General features: G+C 47.9%; 1 protein-coding gene across 1 annotated transcript in view; it reads left to right on the top strand.

The window, feature by feature from the left end:
• Positions 1-18,012: 18,012 nt before the first annotated feature.
• LOC140487862 (solute carrier family 2, facilitated glucose transporter member 11-like) overlaps positions 18,013-19,524 on the top strand; it is a 76,693-nt gene continuing 75,181 nt past the window's right edge. The window contains exon 1 of the mRNA XM_072587220.1: positions 18,013-18,055. Coding sequence (XP_072443321.1) covers positions 18,041-18,055 — 15 coding nt within the window. The 5' untranslated portion in view covers positions 18,013-18,040. The remainder of the gene's footprint in view (positions 18,056-19,524) is intronic.

Genomic DNA, 19,524 nt, shown 5'->3' with positions numbered 1-19,524 from the left:
GTCCACCACTTCAGGATTCGCCAGGTTGACAGGAACCACTGGGAGTCAGAAAGTGTGGTGCTGGAAAAGCGCAGCAGGTCAGGCAGCATCTGAGGATCAGGAGAGTCGACGATTCGGGCATGAGCCCTTCATCGGGGATTGGGACCTTTGTCAAGTTCCCATGAACCTTTCTCTGTGAAACAGGGTTTCAGTAGCGTCTGTAACAGCTGCAGTGTCTTCTCTGCTCACTGCCTCTGCATCAAAGGGAAACACTCCTACGAATTTCTTCTACTTCTGAGGAAGGGTCACCAGACCTGAAACGTTACACTCTGATCTCTCTTCACTGATGCTGCCAGACCTGCTGAACTTTTCAAGCAATTTCTATTTTTGTTTCTGATTTACAGCATCTGGAGTCATTTTGGTTTTCATTTATTTATCACCTTTTGCAAGGAACCCTTAGTGTGAAGTACAGTTGATGACGATGTCCTGAATTGCAGTCACTGTCATGATGAGAGAAGCAGCCAATATGTACACAGCAAGCTTCCACCAACAGCAACTCGCTGGTGACCAGATAATCTCAATATGTTTAATAAGGGATAAATATTAACCAGGACACTTGAGGAGAACTCACTTTCTCTTTAAAATAAGAGGATCTTTAAATGGCTTACGGGAGTAAATGAGTTTTCAGTTTCAGCATTCTCTTTGCTATTGGCCTGGGATATGAATTTCACTGGAATCCAGATAACCATAGAGGCATGCAGCATGGAAACAGATGTTTTGGTCCGATTTGCCCATACCAAACAGGTAACCTAAATTAATCTCGTCCTATTTGCCAGCATTTGCCCCATGTCCCTCCAAACCCTTCCTATTCATACCCACCCAGATGCCTTTTAAATGTTGTAATCGTACCAGCCTCCACCACTTCCTCTGGCAACATGTTCCCTTCATTTGCATGAAAAGGTTGCCCCTTGGGTCCCTTTTAAACATTTCCCAACCAGGTTGCTGTTCATAACTATCAATAATGGTTTCATGGTTACTATTAGTGAAGTTGAATTTGAAATGATCGTGACAGCATTATATCCTCTTGCTGGGACCCTCATAAAGTCTCTGGAGTTCAGATTGAAACCTCTGGATCGTGACAGAGGAGACAAGTATTCTGCCCCTTCAAGGGAAAATTCCTGGAAAACGCTAATAACTTTCATGGATGTTCCTCGAAGGACTTTCTCCACTTGGATCTTCTTATGATTAGATAGAGATCTGTGGGTTCCCTCTCCCAAGTAATTTTATTCCCACGTCCTGAACATAGGTCTACTTTTCCGACTGAAATATAGAAAATGGGCTGGCATGGTAGCTCAGTGGTTAGCACTGCTGCCTCACAGTGCTAGGGACCCAGTTTCAATTCCAGCCTCGGGTGACTGTCTGTGTGGAACTTCCTTCGCATTCTCCCTGTGTCTGCGTGGGTTTCCTCTGGGTGTTCCACTTTCCTCGCACAGTCCAAAACCTGGCAAGTTAGGTGGATAGGCCATGCAAAATTATCCATAGTGTTCAGGGATGTGTAGGTTCGGTGGACTAGCCATGGGCAATGCAGGTTTACAGGGATAGAGTAGGGGGATGAGTCTGAGTGGGATGCTCTTCGGAGAATTGTTGTGGAACTATTAGGTCAGACGGCCTGTTTCCATGCAGTGGGGATTCTATGGAAAATAAGAGCAGAGCGAGGCCATTCAGCCATCCAACTCAGTCTCCTGTTCTTCCTTTCATCCAATACCCTTTTACCCCTAAGAATCATATTTATCTCCTTCCTGAAACATTGAATATTTTGGCCATGCTTGCTTTCTGTGGCAGAGAATTCTACAAGTTCACCATTGTGTAGGTTGAAGATATTTCTCCTTGTCTCAGTCCAAAATGGCCTACCCCGTATCCTAAGATTGGTTCTGGAGAGACATCAAAATCTATAAGCTATTTGAGCTCCTGCTGGGTAAGGTTGCCAACCTTTGAGGACTGACCCTGACTCTTCCAGGCAATGCCCAGGACGCTGCTGAGAGAACCATAAGAGAAAGAAGAAATGTCCAACATTTTAGTTCATTACTTACACAAACATTGAAGATGACACAGGGCCAAGAATCACCCAGTTGGGTAACGTAGACCATTTGCTTTCTGATTGGCCGTTGGATGTGTCAGGTGACCAATGAGGAGCCTGTCAGGGCAGAAACCACCTTCGGTGGAGGTGAGAAACGAGAGCAAATTGGCCAAAGCAAGATTCTTCACAGATTTAAAACAAAGACATTTCCAGAGTCATAGAGATGCCTCAGTTGGAAGATCAGTGACAGTGTTAGTTACAGTCAGAGCTATAGCTACTAACTTGAATGACAGCAAAACAGGACGGAATTAAATGGGGCAAGAGTCTGATCAACTGCAGACAGGTAGAGAAGAGAACTGGGTTTTACTGAGTGACCGTAACTACTGCTCTCTCGGTTTAGAAATCACATGTTTTATTTTTCTGCCTTTTAGGTTTCAGATTGAATGTTCCCTTTGCTTGTTCCTGTACCACTCTGATTCAAGGAATTAGGCCCTGCCTCTGAAGAAGAGAGTTGTAAAATTTGGTTTTCATTTTCGTCCTTACATCAGTTAAACTGGTCACTCTGTTACTTCCATGTGCTGCGGAGATGTTAAATAAATTTCCCTCATTAGATGCATTGTGTTGTGTTACATTTCTTTACTGCTAATAATGAGCGAAGGGCTAATTTGTAACTCGGCTGATCTGTGAGAATACTGGATTAGTGGTGCTGGAAGAGCACAGCAGTTCAGGCAGCATCCAACGAGCAGCAAAATCAACGTTTCGGGCAAAAGCCCTTCATCAGGAAGAGAGAATAGTTGGCTGTGAATTTCTGCTGAGAAGGCACCAGGACAAATTGTGCAGTACGTGCTGAGAGTTAATCTTTATTCAAAGATTATAAAACCAGTGCAGCTTCTGGATGAGTGTTGCTCACATTGGACAGCTAGGCACAGTCTCCACTCTCTCCCGCTGTCCACTGTCTGACACTGTCCCACACTGTCCACTGTCCCACACTCTCCACTGTTACACTGTCCACTGTCCCACACTCTCCACTGTCCCACACTGCCCACTGTCCCACACAGTCCACTGTCCCACACTCTCCACTGTTCCACACTGTCCATTGTCCCACACTGTGCACTGTCCCACACTGTCCACTGTCCCACACTCTCCACTGTCCCACACTCCGCACTGTCCCACACTGTCCACTGTCCCACACTCTCCACTGTCCCACACTGTCCACTGTCCCACACTCTCCACTGTTCCACACTCTCCACTGCCCCACACTGTCCATTGTCCCACTCTTTCCACTGTCCCACACTGTGCACTGTCCCACACTGTCCACTGTCCCACACTCTCCACTGTCTCACAATCTCCACTGTCTCACACTCTCCACTATCACACACTCTCCACTGCCCACACTGTCCACTGTCTCACATTCTCCACTGTCTCACTCTGTCCACTGTCCCACACTCTCCACTGTCACACACTCTCCACTGCCCCACACTGTCCATTGTCCCACTCTCTCCACTGTCCCACAATCTCCACTGTCCCACACTGTGCACTGTCCCACAATCTGCACTGACCCACTCTATCCACTGTCCCACACTGTCCACTGTTCCACATTGTCCACTGTCCCACACTGTCCACTGTCCCACACTGTGTACTGTCACACACTGTCCACTGTCTCACACTCTCCTCTGTCCCACACTCTCCACTTTCCCACACTGCCCACTGTCCCACACTGTGCACTGTCCCACACTAGCCACTATCTCACTCCCTCCACTGTCCCACACTGTACACTGTCACACACTCTCCACTGTCCCACACTCTGCACTGTCCCACACTGTCCACTGTCCTACACTGTCCACTGTCCCACACTGTCCACTGTCCCACACTCTCCACAGCCCCACACTCCCCACTGTTCCACACTGTTCACTGTCCAACACTCTCCACTGTCTCACACTCTACACTGTCTCACACTCTACACTGTCTCACACTGTCCACAGTCCCACACTCTCCACTGTCCCACACTCTCCGCTGCCCCACACTGTGCACTGTTCCACACTGTCCATTGTCCCACACTCTCCACTGTCCCACACTCCGCACTGTCCCACACTGTCCACTGTCCCATGCTCTCCACTGTCCCACACTGTCCACTGTCCCACACTGTCCATTGTCCCACACAGTCCACTGTCCCACACAGTCCACTGTCCCACACTGTGCACTCTTCCACACTGTCCATTGTCCCACACTGTGCAATGTCCCACACTCTCCACTGTCCCACACTCCGCACTGTCCCACACTGTCCACTGTCCCATGCTCTCCACTGTCCCACACTGTCCACTGTCCCACACTGTCCACTGTCTCACACTCTCCACTGTCCCACACTCTCCACTGTCCCACACTCTCCACTGTCTCACACTCTCCACTGTCCCACACTGTGCACTGTCACACACTCTCCACTGTCCCACACTCTGCACTGTCCCACACTGTCCACTGTTCCACACTCTCCACTGCCCCACACTGTCCATTGTCCCACTCTTTCCACTGTCCCACACTGTGCACTGTCCCACACTGTCCACTGTCCCACACTCTCCACTGTCTCACAATCTCCACTGTCTCACACTCTCCACTATCACACACTCTCCACTGCCCACACTGTCCACTGTCTCACATTCTCCACTGTCTCACTCTGTCCACTGTCCCACACTCTCCACTGTCACACACTCTCCACTGCCCCACACTGTCCATTGTCCCACTCTCTCCACTGTCCCACAATCTCCACTGTCCCACACTGTGCACTGTCCCACAATCTGCACTGACCCACTCTATCCACTGTCCCACACTGTCCACTGTTCCACATTGTCCACTGTCCCACACTGTCCACTGTCCCACACTGTGCACTGTCACACACTGTCCACTGTCTCACACTCTCCTCTGTCCCACACTCTCCACTTTCCCACACTGCCCACTGTCCCACACTGTGCACTGTCCCACACTAGCCACTATCTCACTCCCTCCACTGTCCCACACTGTCCACTGTCACACACTCTCCACTGTCCCACACTCTGCACTGTCCCACACTGTCCACTGTCCTACACTGTCCACTGTCCCACACTGTCCACTGTCCCACACTGTCCACTGTCCCACACTCTCCACAGCCCCACACTCCCCACTGTTCCACACTGTTCACTGTCCAACACTCTCCACTGTCTCACACTCTACACTGTCTCACACTCTACACTGTCTCACACTGTCCACAGTCCCACACTCTCCACTGTCCCACACTCTCCGCTGCCCCACACTGTGCACTGTTCCACACTGTCCATTGTCCCACACTCTCCACTGTCCCACACTCCGCACTGTCCCACACTGTCCACTGTCCCATGCCCTCCACTGTCCCACACTGTCCACTGTCCCACACTGTCCATTGTCCCACACAGTCCACTGTCCCACACAGTCCACTGTCCCACACTGTGCACTCTTCCACACTGTCCATTGTCCCACACTGTGCAATGTCCCACACTCTCCACTGTCCCACACTCCGCACTGTCCCACACTGTCCACTGTCCCATGCTCTCCACTGTCCCACACTGTCCACTGTCCCACACTGTCCACTGTCTCACACTCTCCACTGTCCCACACTCTCCACTGTCCCACACTCTCCAATGTCTCACACTCTCCACTGTCCCACACTGTGCACTGTCACACACTCTCCACTGTCCCACACTCTGCACTGTCCCACACTGTCCACTGTCCTACACTGTCCACTGTCCCACACTGTCCACTGTCCCACACTGCCCACTGTCCCACACTCTCCACAGCCCCACACTCCCCACTGTTCCACACTGTTCACTGTCCAACACTCTCCACTGTCTCACACTCTACACTGTCTCACACTGTCCACAGTCCCACACTCTCCACTGTCCCACACTCTCCGCTGCCCCACACTGTGCACTGTTCCACACTGTCCATTGTCCCACACTCTCCACTGTCCCACACTCCGCACTGTCCCACACTGTCCACTGTCCCAGTGTCTGAGGAAATTACAAAAACTACCTCAAGATTTTAAACTCCTCTTGATGGGTTTAATGTCCACCCAGCCAATGGATTTAAAAGTGGCAGTGTGCACTTTATTCTTTGGGCAGAGGGTTTTCAGGCATTGAACAGGCTGCCCATAAAATATACCGACTGACGCTTTTAAATGGGCAACATTTAATACCTCTTCTGTTTACAATGAGGAAAACACTGTGGAAAGATGGGAGCGGCAAAGCCTCTCAGACACAGTCATGGAGATGGCAATATCGTGGTAGCGCCACCTGCTTCAGACACGGAGTTGGTGCTGCCCTGATATTCCCAGAGTCTGTCCCAGCCATCTCTGAGGATGCACCCAGGTATCTGACCCTCACAGCACTGCACCACCAGGGCACGTGAGTGACACTCAGAGGGAGCAGGTGGGAGTACGACACCCCACATTTGGATGAAGTGTCAGGCATTGCTGAACTAGAGAGTGAGGTTCCTGCACCTCACTGGGCACGTCGAGAGCTGCAAGCCATATGGGTCTTTGTACCTTTTCCTGCATTGCTATGGTGACACGGTCAGTTGCCTTGATTCTGTTTCCAGAACCGCCAGCCTCTGGTGATGAAGGTCCAGAGAAGAGGATGGATATGATCCAACCACAACCATCTTCCTCCATGCGCGGTGTTGTGAGGTTGATGGTGTGTACTGTACCCTTAAGAGAGAGTGAATACTGCTTTGCATTCAAAGAACCACATTGACAGTGTAGTCCCTTTCCGAAAACTAAAAGTGGGAACAAGTACTTGCTAACCATGATGGATGTGTCTCCCAGATTTCCCGAGGCAATTCCATTACAGAGCATGAAGGCAAAGAGGGTGGTAGAGGAGTAAGTAACTTTCTTTACACGGTGTGGGCTACCCAAAGAGATTCAATCAGAACAAGGGTCTAATTTTATTGCTGAACTGTTTAAGGAGGTTAAAAATGGCTTAGGTATACAGCACTTTAAATCCAGTGTGTATCATCCTGAATCCCAGGGAGCTTTAGAAAAGTGACATCAGACTCTGAAGACCATGGTAAGAGTGTACTGTCAGGATTACCCGAATGATTGGGATCAAGGTATATTGTTTGCCATTAGAGATGCCCCAAATTAATCTACTCAGTTTACTCCCTTCGAGTTAATATTCAGACATGAAATGAGAGGGTCTTTGAAATTAATTAAAGAGAAATTGACAGGACTGAAGTCAGAGATCTCACACTTGGATTATGCATTGAAAGTGAGGAGTAATTACATAGAGTAGTTGAGTTAGCTAAGCAGCACCTGAAAAAGGCACAGCATAGAATGAAGCAAGTGGCAGATAAAAACTCTGAAATTCAGACTTTCTCCAGTGGGGGTGACTTACTTGTATTGTTACCAGTGGTAGGAGATCCCTTCAAAGTCAAATTGAGAAAAAGTTGAGTCAGGTAAGCTTTCTGGTAAAAATGCCAGATAGGAAAAAAAAGTGTATCAGGTATGTCATGTGAATATGTTGAAACTTTTCTTTAATAGAAAGAAGGAATTGGAGAAACAAGTATTAGTTACTGTCCTACAGAGTGACAAATCAAATCCAGATATTGTGGAGCTGGATGTACGTCAAAATCCATTAAACAATGAGGAAGTCCTTGAGGAGTGGGCTAGGTTAGTGAACTATCTGTCTCAGGAACAATGAACCCAGGTAAAAGGTTTGTTGCAGCAATATGAGGACATATGCAGGAATAAGATGGGGGAAGACTAATACTGTTGCACATGAGGTAGACATAGGGGATGCTATTCCGATAAAACAATACCTCTACAGGTTTAATTCTCTCAAAGCCCCACAGGTCCAGAAGGAAGTGGATGCGATGCTCATTGAAGATATCATTGATCTGAGTCAGAGTGAGTGGAGTTCACCGATTGTGTTAGTTCCCAAACATGATGGGAGGTCAATGCCTGAACAAAATTGGACTCATACCCAATCCCAAGACTGGAGGACGGTACAGAGAAAGTTGGACAAGCCAGTTGCATCATAAAGAATGACTTACTGCGTGGTTATTGGCAGGTACCTTTATCAGAGACGGTGAAATAAATGTCTGTGTTTGTAACCCCAGTTGGGCTATATCAATTCAAAGTGATGCCCTTTGGAATGAAGAATGCATCAGCCGCATTCCAAAGATTCTTGAACAGAGTTGTGGCTGGGTTACCAAACTGTGCAGTCTATCTGGATGATGTAGTGGTCTTTAGTGAGCCATGGAAAGATCACATGGTACAGTTGGCAGACCTCTTTGAACGATTAAGAGAAGCAAAACTGGTGATAAAGAAAACAGAATTCACGAAGGCAGAGGTGACATTCTTGGGACATAATATTGGTCGTGGAAAGTTGACCCCCAAGAAATACCAAGACGAAGGCCATCAAGGAATTTCCACAACCAATCTTGAGGAAAGAAGTATTTCGATTTTTGGGACGAAGTGGGTTCTACCGGAAGTTTGTTCCGAATGTCGGCAGTGTAGAATCACATCTAACAGATTTTACTGAAGAAGAACATATCATTTCAGTGGACAGAACTGTGGCCAGGAGGCATTTGATTATTTAAAAGCAGTATTAACCACCAGCTTTAGCTGTATTGAATTTTTTGAAACCCTTCAAAGTTGCAATCAATGCTAACCATGTTGGAGTTGGAGCTGTACTGCGACAGGAAGATGGTGATGGAATTGAACAGCCAATTGGCTCCTTTTCAAAGAAGCTCAACACCCACCACAGAAAATGCTCCACCATCGAAAAGGAATTATTGAGCTTAGTACTGACCTTACAACACTTTAATGTTTATGTGAGGAACAATGCGTCGGAGACAGTTGTGTGCATGGACCAAAATCCTCTTACATTCTTGGAATGATTTAAAGACGAGAATATGAGACTATTTTGTTGGAGACATATGTTACAGACTTTTAATTTACAAATTGTACGTGTTGCAGGTCATAAAAATATGATAGCAAATACATTATCACGGATTTAAAGGATAAAGTATAGATAAGATTAAACAGATACCAATGTTGTATGTATGTGTTGAAATTAATATGAACTTAGATTAATTTATTATGTATTTCATTGTAATGGGGTTGAGAATTAGAAAAAAAATGAAGCCATCTTTTCTTTGTGACGGTTCTTTATTTTTCTTAAGTGGGGAGGTGTTATGAAGTGGAAGGTGTGTACGGTACCTTTAAGAGAGAGTGAATGCTGTTTTGCACTGAGAGCTTACAAGCATCTGTCAGATGACTAGCCAGCAGTCTCAGAGTATACTGGAAAATTGAAAACATGCAGCATTTGGCTGTGAAATAGATACCTGGTTGCTGTTTTGACAACAGTTTGAATTAACCAATCTGTTTAAATTTTGCCCCAGGATACTAAAACCCAATCAAGTTTGGATTTTTCATTTTTGCCAACCTCAAATGAATGAGGTAATCCGATGCTTGGAGTACAAAGAAGCAGGCATTTTAAAAGTCAGAGAGAGTAACTGCCATCGAGAAAAACTGGCATTCAGAAACCCTCTCTATCAAAGATACCTTTTCATCTGAAACATCTTCACAGTAAAATAAAAAGAAAACAACCCCAGGAGATCTTCAGCCAAAAGGAGACAGATACTGATAATGACAGCAGCTGTGTGGTTTTGAACTTAAGTTGATGTAATTTTACTGTGAGTTTATTGGAACAAGATATTGTTATAGAGTTGGAGGCGGATAACTAGCAGTTAAGAGAAAGGGGGACTGAGAGTTACTAATAGTTTTTTGTTTAATGTTCACTTTTAGAGTTAAAGAATGAATTTATATTATTTTCTGTAAATAGTGGAATTTGAGAGTTCTCTGTCCATCATATATTGACAGATTATGAAGCAAGGTGAGCTTTTCTGGGTGTTTCGCTTAATTAACAGAGAGGGGTTCACCACCAAATGGTAACAGCTGTGTGAGTCCAACCAGCAGAGAGCTCCCTGCCAATTCCCATTTCCTCATTGCCGCTGTAATGTATTGTTTGCTCTGTTCAATCACCCTATGATCTTTGTATGGTATGATTTGCCTGTGCTGCACGCAAAACAAAACTTTTAACTGTACAAAGGTACATGTGAGAATAGACGTTTCGGGCATAAGTAAGCCCTTATGCCCGAAATGTCGATTCTCCTGTTCCTTGGATGCTGCCTGACCTGCTGCGCTTTTCCAGCAACACATTTTCAGCTCTGATCTCCAGCATCTGCAATCCTCACTTGCTCCTCCTACATGTGAGAATAACAAATCAAACCAAATCAAGTTTTTGCTAGCCCATACTCCTTGGTGGCACACTTCCATTGAACGCTGTCTTGATGGCAAGGCAGTCATCGTCACCTCATATCTTGTGCTTAGCTCTTTTTTTATATTTGGAGCAAGGCTGTGTTGAGATCCAAGCTCCCTGGCTCTGCATTGGATCTCAGTGCATAAGTTATTCCTATGAATTGCTAGCAGTACTGGTGAGTCCTTGATGATGCTAGTCAGTGGGGTTTGCTTTTCTTTGTACACAGGGTGTACGTGAGCAACCTTCCGCATTGTCAGGTGGAGACCAATGTTGTAGGTGGTTGGTTAAGAGTGCAGATTGTTCTGGAGTCAGCTGGAGAAGTAGAACAATTATGGCCAGGGGGCTTATCCGGGATCAGTATTTGGAGTCTTGGGAAAAGCAGGCCGCTCAATTCTAGGGATCGGCTATGAACTGGACACTGTCTTAGGGGGTAAAGCAGATGCAAAAGTGAACATTCCTGGTGAATAGGGGGCAACTGGGAGCTTTTAGAATGGGGGTTCAAACAGGTCACGGTAACTCTGGGAAGGGGGTAGAACCAAGAATGGCTTGGGAATTGCAAAGTCATGAGTTTTGGGGGTAAAGTTTTGAAAAGTTGGAAGGTCACCGACACCCAAAAAATAGCAGCACTGAAAGGATCATGGGGCATGGAGTGAAATCGGTGTTGCACAGGTGGTCAGTCCACATGTCACTCACATATTGGAACCAGGTAATGTAGGATAGAAAGTTAACTGTGCATTAACATCACAGAACAGCTGTGACAACAGGAGCAGAGTAGGTTACCGAGTGTATCCTCAGGGGCGGACTTAACAATTCTCATGTTGAGGCTTCCCTCAAAGCAATTTAAGGAATTAAGTCTCCACAGATTGAGCAGTGCTACTGACCCCTCTTCCCCGACACTGTAGCCCCATAACCACCCCACCCCACTATAACCCCATAACCACCCCCAACCCCCATAACCCCATAAACACCAGACCCCCCATAGCCCCATAACCACCTCAACCCCTATTGATTCATAACCACCCACCCCCCCTTAGCCCCATAACCACCCCACCCACCCACTTATATCCCTATAAAGACACTCCCCCATAACCCCGTAACCACCCCACCCCCTATAACCCAATAACCACTTCACCCACCTATATCCCCATAAAGACCCCACCCCCCATAACCCCATAACAACTCCATCCCGATAGCCCCGTAACCACCCCACCCATCTATAACCCAATAACTACCCCACCCACCTACAGCCCCATAAAGACCCCACTGCCTCATAACCACCCCTTCCCCCATACCCCAATAACTATCCCCCATAACCCCATAAGCACCCCACCACCCAATAGCCCTATAACTACCCCAATAGCTCCATAACCATCCCAACCCCCCAGTACCCTAGAACCACCCCATACCCTTTAGCCCCATAACCTCCCAATTCCCTATAACCCCATAACCACCCCAACCCCCATAATGCCATAGGTCAGCACGGTGGCTCAGTGGTTAGCACTGCTGCCTCACTACACTAGGGTCCCAGATTCGATTCCAGCCTCAGGGACTGTCTGTGTGGAGTTTGCACATTTCCCCCCTGGCTGCGTGGGTTTCCTCTGGGTGCTCCGGTTTCTTCCCACAGTCCAAAGATGTGCAGGTCAGGTGAATTTGCCATGCTAAATTGCCCATAGTGTTAGGTGCGTTAGTCTGGGTGGGTTACTCTTCGGAGGGTTGGTGTGGACTTGTTGGGCCGAAGGGCCTGCTTCCACACTGTAGGGAATCTAATCTAATCATAACTACCCCAACCCCCATAACCCAATAATCACCACACCCCCTATGCTCCCATAACCACTTAAAGCCCTATAACCACCACACCCCATAACCACCCCAACCCCATAACCACCCCAACTCCCCATAACCACCCCAACTCCCCATAACCACCCCAACCCCCATAACACCATAACCACCCCACCACCCTACAGCACTGTAACCAGCCCACCTCCCTATAGCCCCATAACCACCCCACCCCCCCATAGCCCCATAACCACCCTTCCCTATTGCCTAATAACCAACCCCACCCTCTATAATCCTATAACCAAACCACCCTATCCTCTATAGCCCATACCCATTCCACCCCCTATAGTTCCATAACCAACCCAACCACCCTATAGCCCCATAACCACCCCACCCCTCTAGCCTCATAAACACACCACCGCCTATAGCCCCATAATCACCCGACCACCTATAGCCCCATAACCACCCAATCCCCCATAGCCCCATAACCACACCACCGCCTATAGCCCCATAACCACCCCATCCCCCATAGCCTCATAACCACACCACCGCCTATAGCCTCATAATCACTCCACCGCCTATAGCCCCATAACCACCCCACCCACCTATAACCACATAACCACCCCATCCCCTATAGCCCCATAACCACCCCACCCCTATAGCTCCATAACCACCCCATGCCATAGCCCCATAACCACACCATCACCCATAGCCCCATAACCACCCCACCCACCTATAGCCCCATAATAACCCCACCTCCTTAGCTACATAACCACCCCATCCCCTATAGCCCCATAACCACCCCACCCCTATAGCTCCATAACCACCCCACCCCTATAACCCCATAACCACCCCACCAACCTATAGCCCCATAATCACCCCACTCCAGAGCCGCATAACCACCCCATGCACCTGTAGCCCCATAACCACCCCATGCGCCTATAGCCCCATAAACACCCCATCCCCCATAGCTCCATAACCACTCCAACCCCCATAGCCCCATAACCACCCCACCCCTATATCTCCATAACCACCCCACCCCTATAGCCCCATAACTACACCTCGGCCTATAGCCCCATAACCACCCCACCCACCTATAGCCCCATAACCACCCCATCCCCCATAGCCCCATAACCACCCCACCCCTAAAACCCCATAACCACACCTCGGCCTATAGCCCCATAACCACCCCATGCACCTATAGCCCCATAACCACCCCACCCACCTATAGCCCCATAACCACCCCATCCCCCATAGCTCCATAACCACACCAATCTCATAGCCCCATAACCACCCCAACCCCCTAGCCCCATAACCACCCCACCCCTAAAGCTCCATAACCACCCTTCCTCTATAGACCCATAACCACCCCATCCCCATAGCTCCATAACCACCCCAACCCCATAGCCCCATAACCACCCCACCCCTAAAGCTCCATAACCACCTCACCCCTATAGCCCCATAATCACCCCATCCCCCATAGCTCCATAACCACCTCATCCTATAGCCCCATAACCACCCCACCCCTATAGCCCCATAACCACCCCACCACCCTATAACTAGATCATCCTTCATAGCCCCATAATCTCCCCACCCGCCTCTAGCCCCATAACCAACCCAGCCCCCACAGCCCCACAACCATCCCATGCCCTAGAGCCCCATAACCACCCCACTCCCCTTTAGCCCCATAACCACCCCACCCCCCATAGCCTCATAACCACCCCACCACCCTATAATACTATAAACACCCCATCCCCTTGGCCCCATCACCACCCTGCCCTATAGCCCCATAGCACCCCAACTGCAATAGACCCATAACCAACCATCCCCTCTATAGCCCCATAACCACCAACCCCCCCATAGCCCCAAAACTACCCCATCACCCTATTGACTTCATAACCACCCCACACCCCTATAGTCCCATAACCACCCCATCCCTCCATAGCTCCATAACCAGCACTCCCATGAAGCCCCATAACCACCCCCTCCCCCCATAACCCCAGAACCAGCACTCCAACATAGCCCCCTTACCACCCCTCCCCCATTAGACCCATAGCCACCCTCCCCCTATAGTGCCCATAATCACCCTCCCTCATAGCCCCATAACCTCTTCTCCCCCATAGATCCATAACCACCCTTCCTCTATAGACCCATAACCACCCCATCCCCCATAGCTCCATAACCACCCCAACCCCATAGCCCCATAACCACCCCACCCCTAAAGCTCCATAACCACCCCACCCCTATAGCCCCATAACCACCCCACCCCTAAAGCTCCATAACCACCCCACCCCTATAGCCCCATAATCACCCCATCCCCCATAGCTTCATAACCACCTCACTCCTATAGCCCCATAACCACCCCACCCTATAGCCCCATAACCACCCCACCACCCTATAACCAGATCATCCTTCATAGCCCCATAATCTCCCCACCCGCCTCTAGCCCCTTAACCAACCCAGCCCCCACAGCCCCACAACCATAATGCCCATAACCATCAACTCCATAGTCCCACAATCACTCACCAGCCACTACGCCATCATCCTAGACACCTAACAGACCCGAGCTTCCCCTCCCATACGCAGCCTGAAACCTATTCCAGCTTAGTCTCCACCCCACCCCAGACCAGCATAGCCCCCAGCCCAGTTCAGACAGAGGCTGTGTTGGAGGAGAACATCTGTTTCTCCTGCTCTCACTGCTCCTGCAATCACTGCTGAGCATTCAGTTCCACAACTGGCATTCAAACTAATGATTAATGTCTGCTTTTGCAAACAGAAGGGTGGTTTCCGAGAACGGGAATCCCAATGTCTCTGCCTGAAGTAGCAGTTCCAGTTGGCGATTCCTATTTGTTTTATAAGCTGTTCTGAAAAATCAGAATGGAAAGTGCCAATGGTGGTTTTCCAAAACCCAATCTTGGAAATCTGCCAATTGGCAGAGTTTTCTCATCCCTGAGATTCATTCAATATTTTGTTTCCTGTCAATGTTACCACCTACTTTGCCAGTGGATGCTTGGCATCAAATCCGTGTAGGTGTGGCCTATCTGCAATGTAGTCTTCATCTACCCGCCTATCCTGGAGGAAGCTGCTGATATTATGGTCGGTTCTGCTGTAACATGTGTTTTTTTCAATGCAAATTGGCTTTAATACGATTGAAGAATTTAGATCATTATGTGTGGAACGTGAGCTTTCCTTACCTGTATTGGCTATAAAGTGATTCTGGCCCCATTAGTTTAAATGGTCTGGCTTCTGTGCGATTCTCTTATAATGTGAGATCGCACGAGAACAGAATGATGGTGTTTTATCAGAACTGACTGTGTGTCCTTTATCAACAAGTCCTTCCGGAACTCTTCAATTGCAGTCGGTGCAATAACAAGGTCAACCATTCTTCCCAATGACTTTGCCTCTGAGAAACCACAGTCTCTGGTCCAACTGAGTCACAAATCAGTCAATCGGTTCTACTGACGTTGCTCACATGCCATTAAGTCTAGTTGGTGAATCCTAAAGGTTGCCTTAACTTGAAGATGAGCTTCCAATGCCATCTCTGTGTTTTAAAGGGTCCATTTGATCTTCATCAGATAGCCCTGCTGTATTAATGTGATACTTCAGTAATGCAGATAGCTCCATTATATTGGTTTTGATCACTTACTAGTCAGGATCAATACTTGGCTGCAACAAAAAGAGCAACTCAATTCTTTGTTGAGAAAGTTCGAAGCCATTTGGATTTGATGTGAACCCAAATTTGAATCCAAAATTTGGAGCACTTTGGAGAATACTTTGCAGCTTTTAGTTGTGTTGCTGTTCCTTGCCTCTCAAGGAGTCTTCTGATTTCTTTGGTAAAAGTATTGCCCATAGATTCTGAAGGAGAGCCACACCAGATTCAAAACATTAACTCTGTGTTCCTCTCTCCACAGATGCTGCCAAACCTGCTGAGTTTCTCCGGCATTCCCTGTGTCTGTTATTGCAGAGTACTGTGTCTGTAGCTTGAGCCTCTAGCAGCTTGTTTTATTGGTTCCACCCAGGAAGCACACGGAGTGGGAAGCCAGGGTATCTGCCATCTCTCAGCCCCTTTTGCAACCAACAACTTACAGCCTGACTCTGCCAAGCGCTAGTTTCCCCAGCTGACTACCCCATCCGGTACCCTTGCTTTGCAATGACCGAAACCAGATGCTATTGTCATCTCGGTTTTTCTGGGTTGTCCCTGTTGCTTGGATGGTCCACTTTGTGACCGCTGCCTCTGATATGAATCTCTAATACCTGCCACCTGTCCTTCAGTTTGTATTCCTACCAGTTTGTCCAATGTGGTCTTCAGGCACAAACAGGGCTGCCACCATATTGTGCTACCACCCTCTAACACAAATGGGTCAATCCCATCTCGATAGAGGGGAACAGACCATTGGCTTTTTTTTATTGAAGACTACGAGGCTATATGCAGGGTTGCAGGTGAACTCTACATGTACATGTTAACAGGGGATTAACACCACCACAACTCTGTGTGTGGCGATGATGTATTTTAACTGTATACATATTCAGTGATGCACTAATCAGAACATTACACACCATCCCTCAACAATATTACAGTAGAATGTAATTACAGGGATGCTGCAGGCAAAACCAATGGGATCCCTCTTTAAAGAGTGAGGTCAGTTTCTATGAAGCCACAAGGAAGGGTACTGGATGGGGTAGTCAGCTGGGAAAACTAGTGCTTGGCAGAGTCAGGCTGTAAGTTGTTGGTTGCGAATGGGGCCGAGAGATGGCAGATACCAGAGGAACTGAAGCCAACAGAAATCCCACCCCCGTAAAAAGCTTCTCTTTGTATTTAAGGGTGAGGAGGAGCAGAAATCTCCTGGCCTTACTTGGAAAGTTTCAGATCTGTTGCGGTTCTGAAGTAATTAATGTTGAGGTGGTATTGGTTCCACCCAATCTGATGATGTCACACAGTCTTTGAGTTGGTGGGGGGTGGGGGGGGGGGGAGGGGAGAGGGGGTTGAGTTTTGCCAAAGTATCTGAAGAGGGGAGACATATTCTGTACAGCTCCCAAGAGTCCTCAGCCTGACTAGTATTGTGAATTGGATTTGTTACTAACGTGCAATAAACTATCTTGTTCACTATGAGGGTGTTTTTTCTGTTTAGACTGATTTCCAGGTCTTACCTCTCTCACGGACCATTAGACCGCCCCTAAACACAATATAGACAAAGAAAAAGGTACATCTTCACATTGGAAAATGACGTTTAATTTAAGTTTGATACATGTCCTTTATTATGTGCCTGTTAATGTTTTGATCCTTTTTGTTACAGTGACCCAGTAGGAGATGTCTGAGTCGTATTATTTATTTATCAGGGAAGGATAGGCAAAAGGGGGTGGTGGCAGCGAACAGTGTGGCTCAAATACTCTGGCCCCTGCCCCACGTTTCCCCGCCCTCTTTCAGGGACCTGGGTGGGTCATGCCTACGTCACTTGCTGCTACCTGGCAATCTGCTCGCTAATCTGCTGCCAATTCCCACCTGTGTTCTGGCAGGAGACCCATGGGGCCTCGCTTACCACCCACCTCCCTCAGCCAACCTGTCCCCCTGCCAACTCTGATCAGTCCGTGCATTACAACTTGGATGGCCAACAGCACTTACCAACCATCTAAACTCTGGTCCCCTGTCTGATTCCTGAGTTCATACTTCGAAAGCAGCAGCCTTTTGGTCTTATTGCAGGATGGCTGAGCATGGAGATAATGTATTACGTATCTGGCCTTTATATTGGTAACATATTAGCCTCAAGCCACACTGCACCCAGGGCACTCGGTACTTTCAAAGCAGTTTAAATATTAAAGGCCAAACTACCCGAGGTCTTGCAATCGCACAGTGCCAGGCGACTGAAGCTTGGAAAGCGAACACAGCATGCTGAAGCAGCTGGTATGATCTCATTACAATGTGGCTGGGATGGGGGTGTAGCTAGGGGGAATCGCAGCTATCTTTTTTTGCGGCTGGCAGCGATTGGACAATCTTGACTCTTCCAAACGTGAGAAGGAAAAGCAGAGCTCGCCTTCATTACTACTGAGGACTGGAAGACCAGTTTTCTGGGGATCTGTTCCAGCAAGGTTTGATATCTTCAAGGGAGCAGCTGAACTTGGTTCCTTGAAGAAATTTGGTTTCTTTACTAATTTGCTGTGATCATAAGGTGAATGTTTATGAAGATGAGCACTTACTTATGCATGTAGCATTGAAATTTTCTACTCTGCCCAGTGGGAGTGACCAGACGGGTAACATGCTTAATGTCATTGTGGCAAATGCTTGCTGTTTCAGAATAGCCAGATTAGCGGCCTGACTTAAAACCATGCAGCGAGCAAATTGGTAAAAGTGAATGAAGTGTACTGGACAGTTAGGAGCAACCGCAACACAGGGAATGAGTGGTGCCACAGTTTCTCCCATCTCATGCACTGAGTGCATATTCAGTTTAAAGCCCCCTGCCAAACCTCTAAAAGCAGAACACAGGCAAAGGAATCATCTGCTATCGTTCCTATTCTATTTGTGACAAAATGACTATTGGATTCTCTAGTTATAAGTTGTTTTCTGTTAGAGCAGTGCTGTTGTCTGACTCAAGGCAACACGCTGCAATGTTTCTTTTGATCGTTTTTCAGGGATCTGGTTGGAAAAAGACCCAGTGTCAATCCCCAACCTGATCAGGGTCGTAGCTACGGTGTCACTCATTGGCCAGCAGTAAGCTCTCATTGTTTTAGCTCACAGGGGCTAGTGTCACCAGCTTCAAGTACCAATCAGCACCCTCAGGAGAGAAAGGCTGAGGGCTTAAGGAAGTGAAGAGTGAACACAACAGAAACTGTCATGGAAAATTAGTCAGAGCCTGACCATATGAGTTGGTGACTGGTGGCTCAGTAGCTAACACTGCTGCCTCACAGCACCAGGGATCCAGGCCCAATTCAGGTGACTCTCTTTGTGGAGTTTGCACATTCTTCCTGTGTCTGCGTGGGTTTCCCCCAGGTGCTCCAGTTTCCTCTCACAGTCGAAAGATGTGCAGGTCAGGTGGATTAGTCTTGCGAAATTGTCTATAATGTCTAGGGATGTGTCAGCTGGGTGGATTGGTCATGGTAAATGTGGGGTTATGGGAATGGGGTAGGGAGTTGGGTCTTGGTGAGAAGCTCTTCGGAAAATTTGTGCAGACTTGATGGATTGGATGGCCCCTTTCCATAATGTAGGGGTTATATGGAGATACCTGCCAGGTATAAGGGTTGGATGTTAGGCTTTTGCACAAAAGCGTGATTTTTTTCAATGTGCATGGGTGCGCGTACATGTGTGTATGTATGTGCATATGTGTGTGTTTGTGTGTGCGTGTGTGCGTGTGAATGCATGTGTGTGTATGTTTGTGT

The sequence above is a fragment of the Chiloscyllium punctatum genome, chromosome 17, assembly GCF_047496795.1.
Source record: "Chiloscyllium punctatum isolate Juve2018m chromosome 17, sChiPun1.3, whole genome shotgun sequence".
Lineage (NCBI taxonomy): Eukaryota > Metazoa > Chordata > Chondrichthyes > Orectolobiformes > Hemiscylliidae > Chiloscyllium > Chiloscyllium punctatum.
This window is presented reverse-complemented; position numbering and strand designations above follow the sequence as displayed.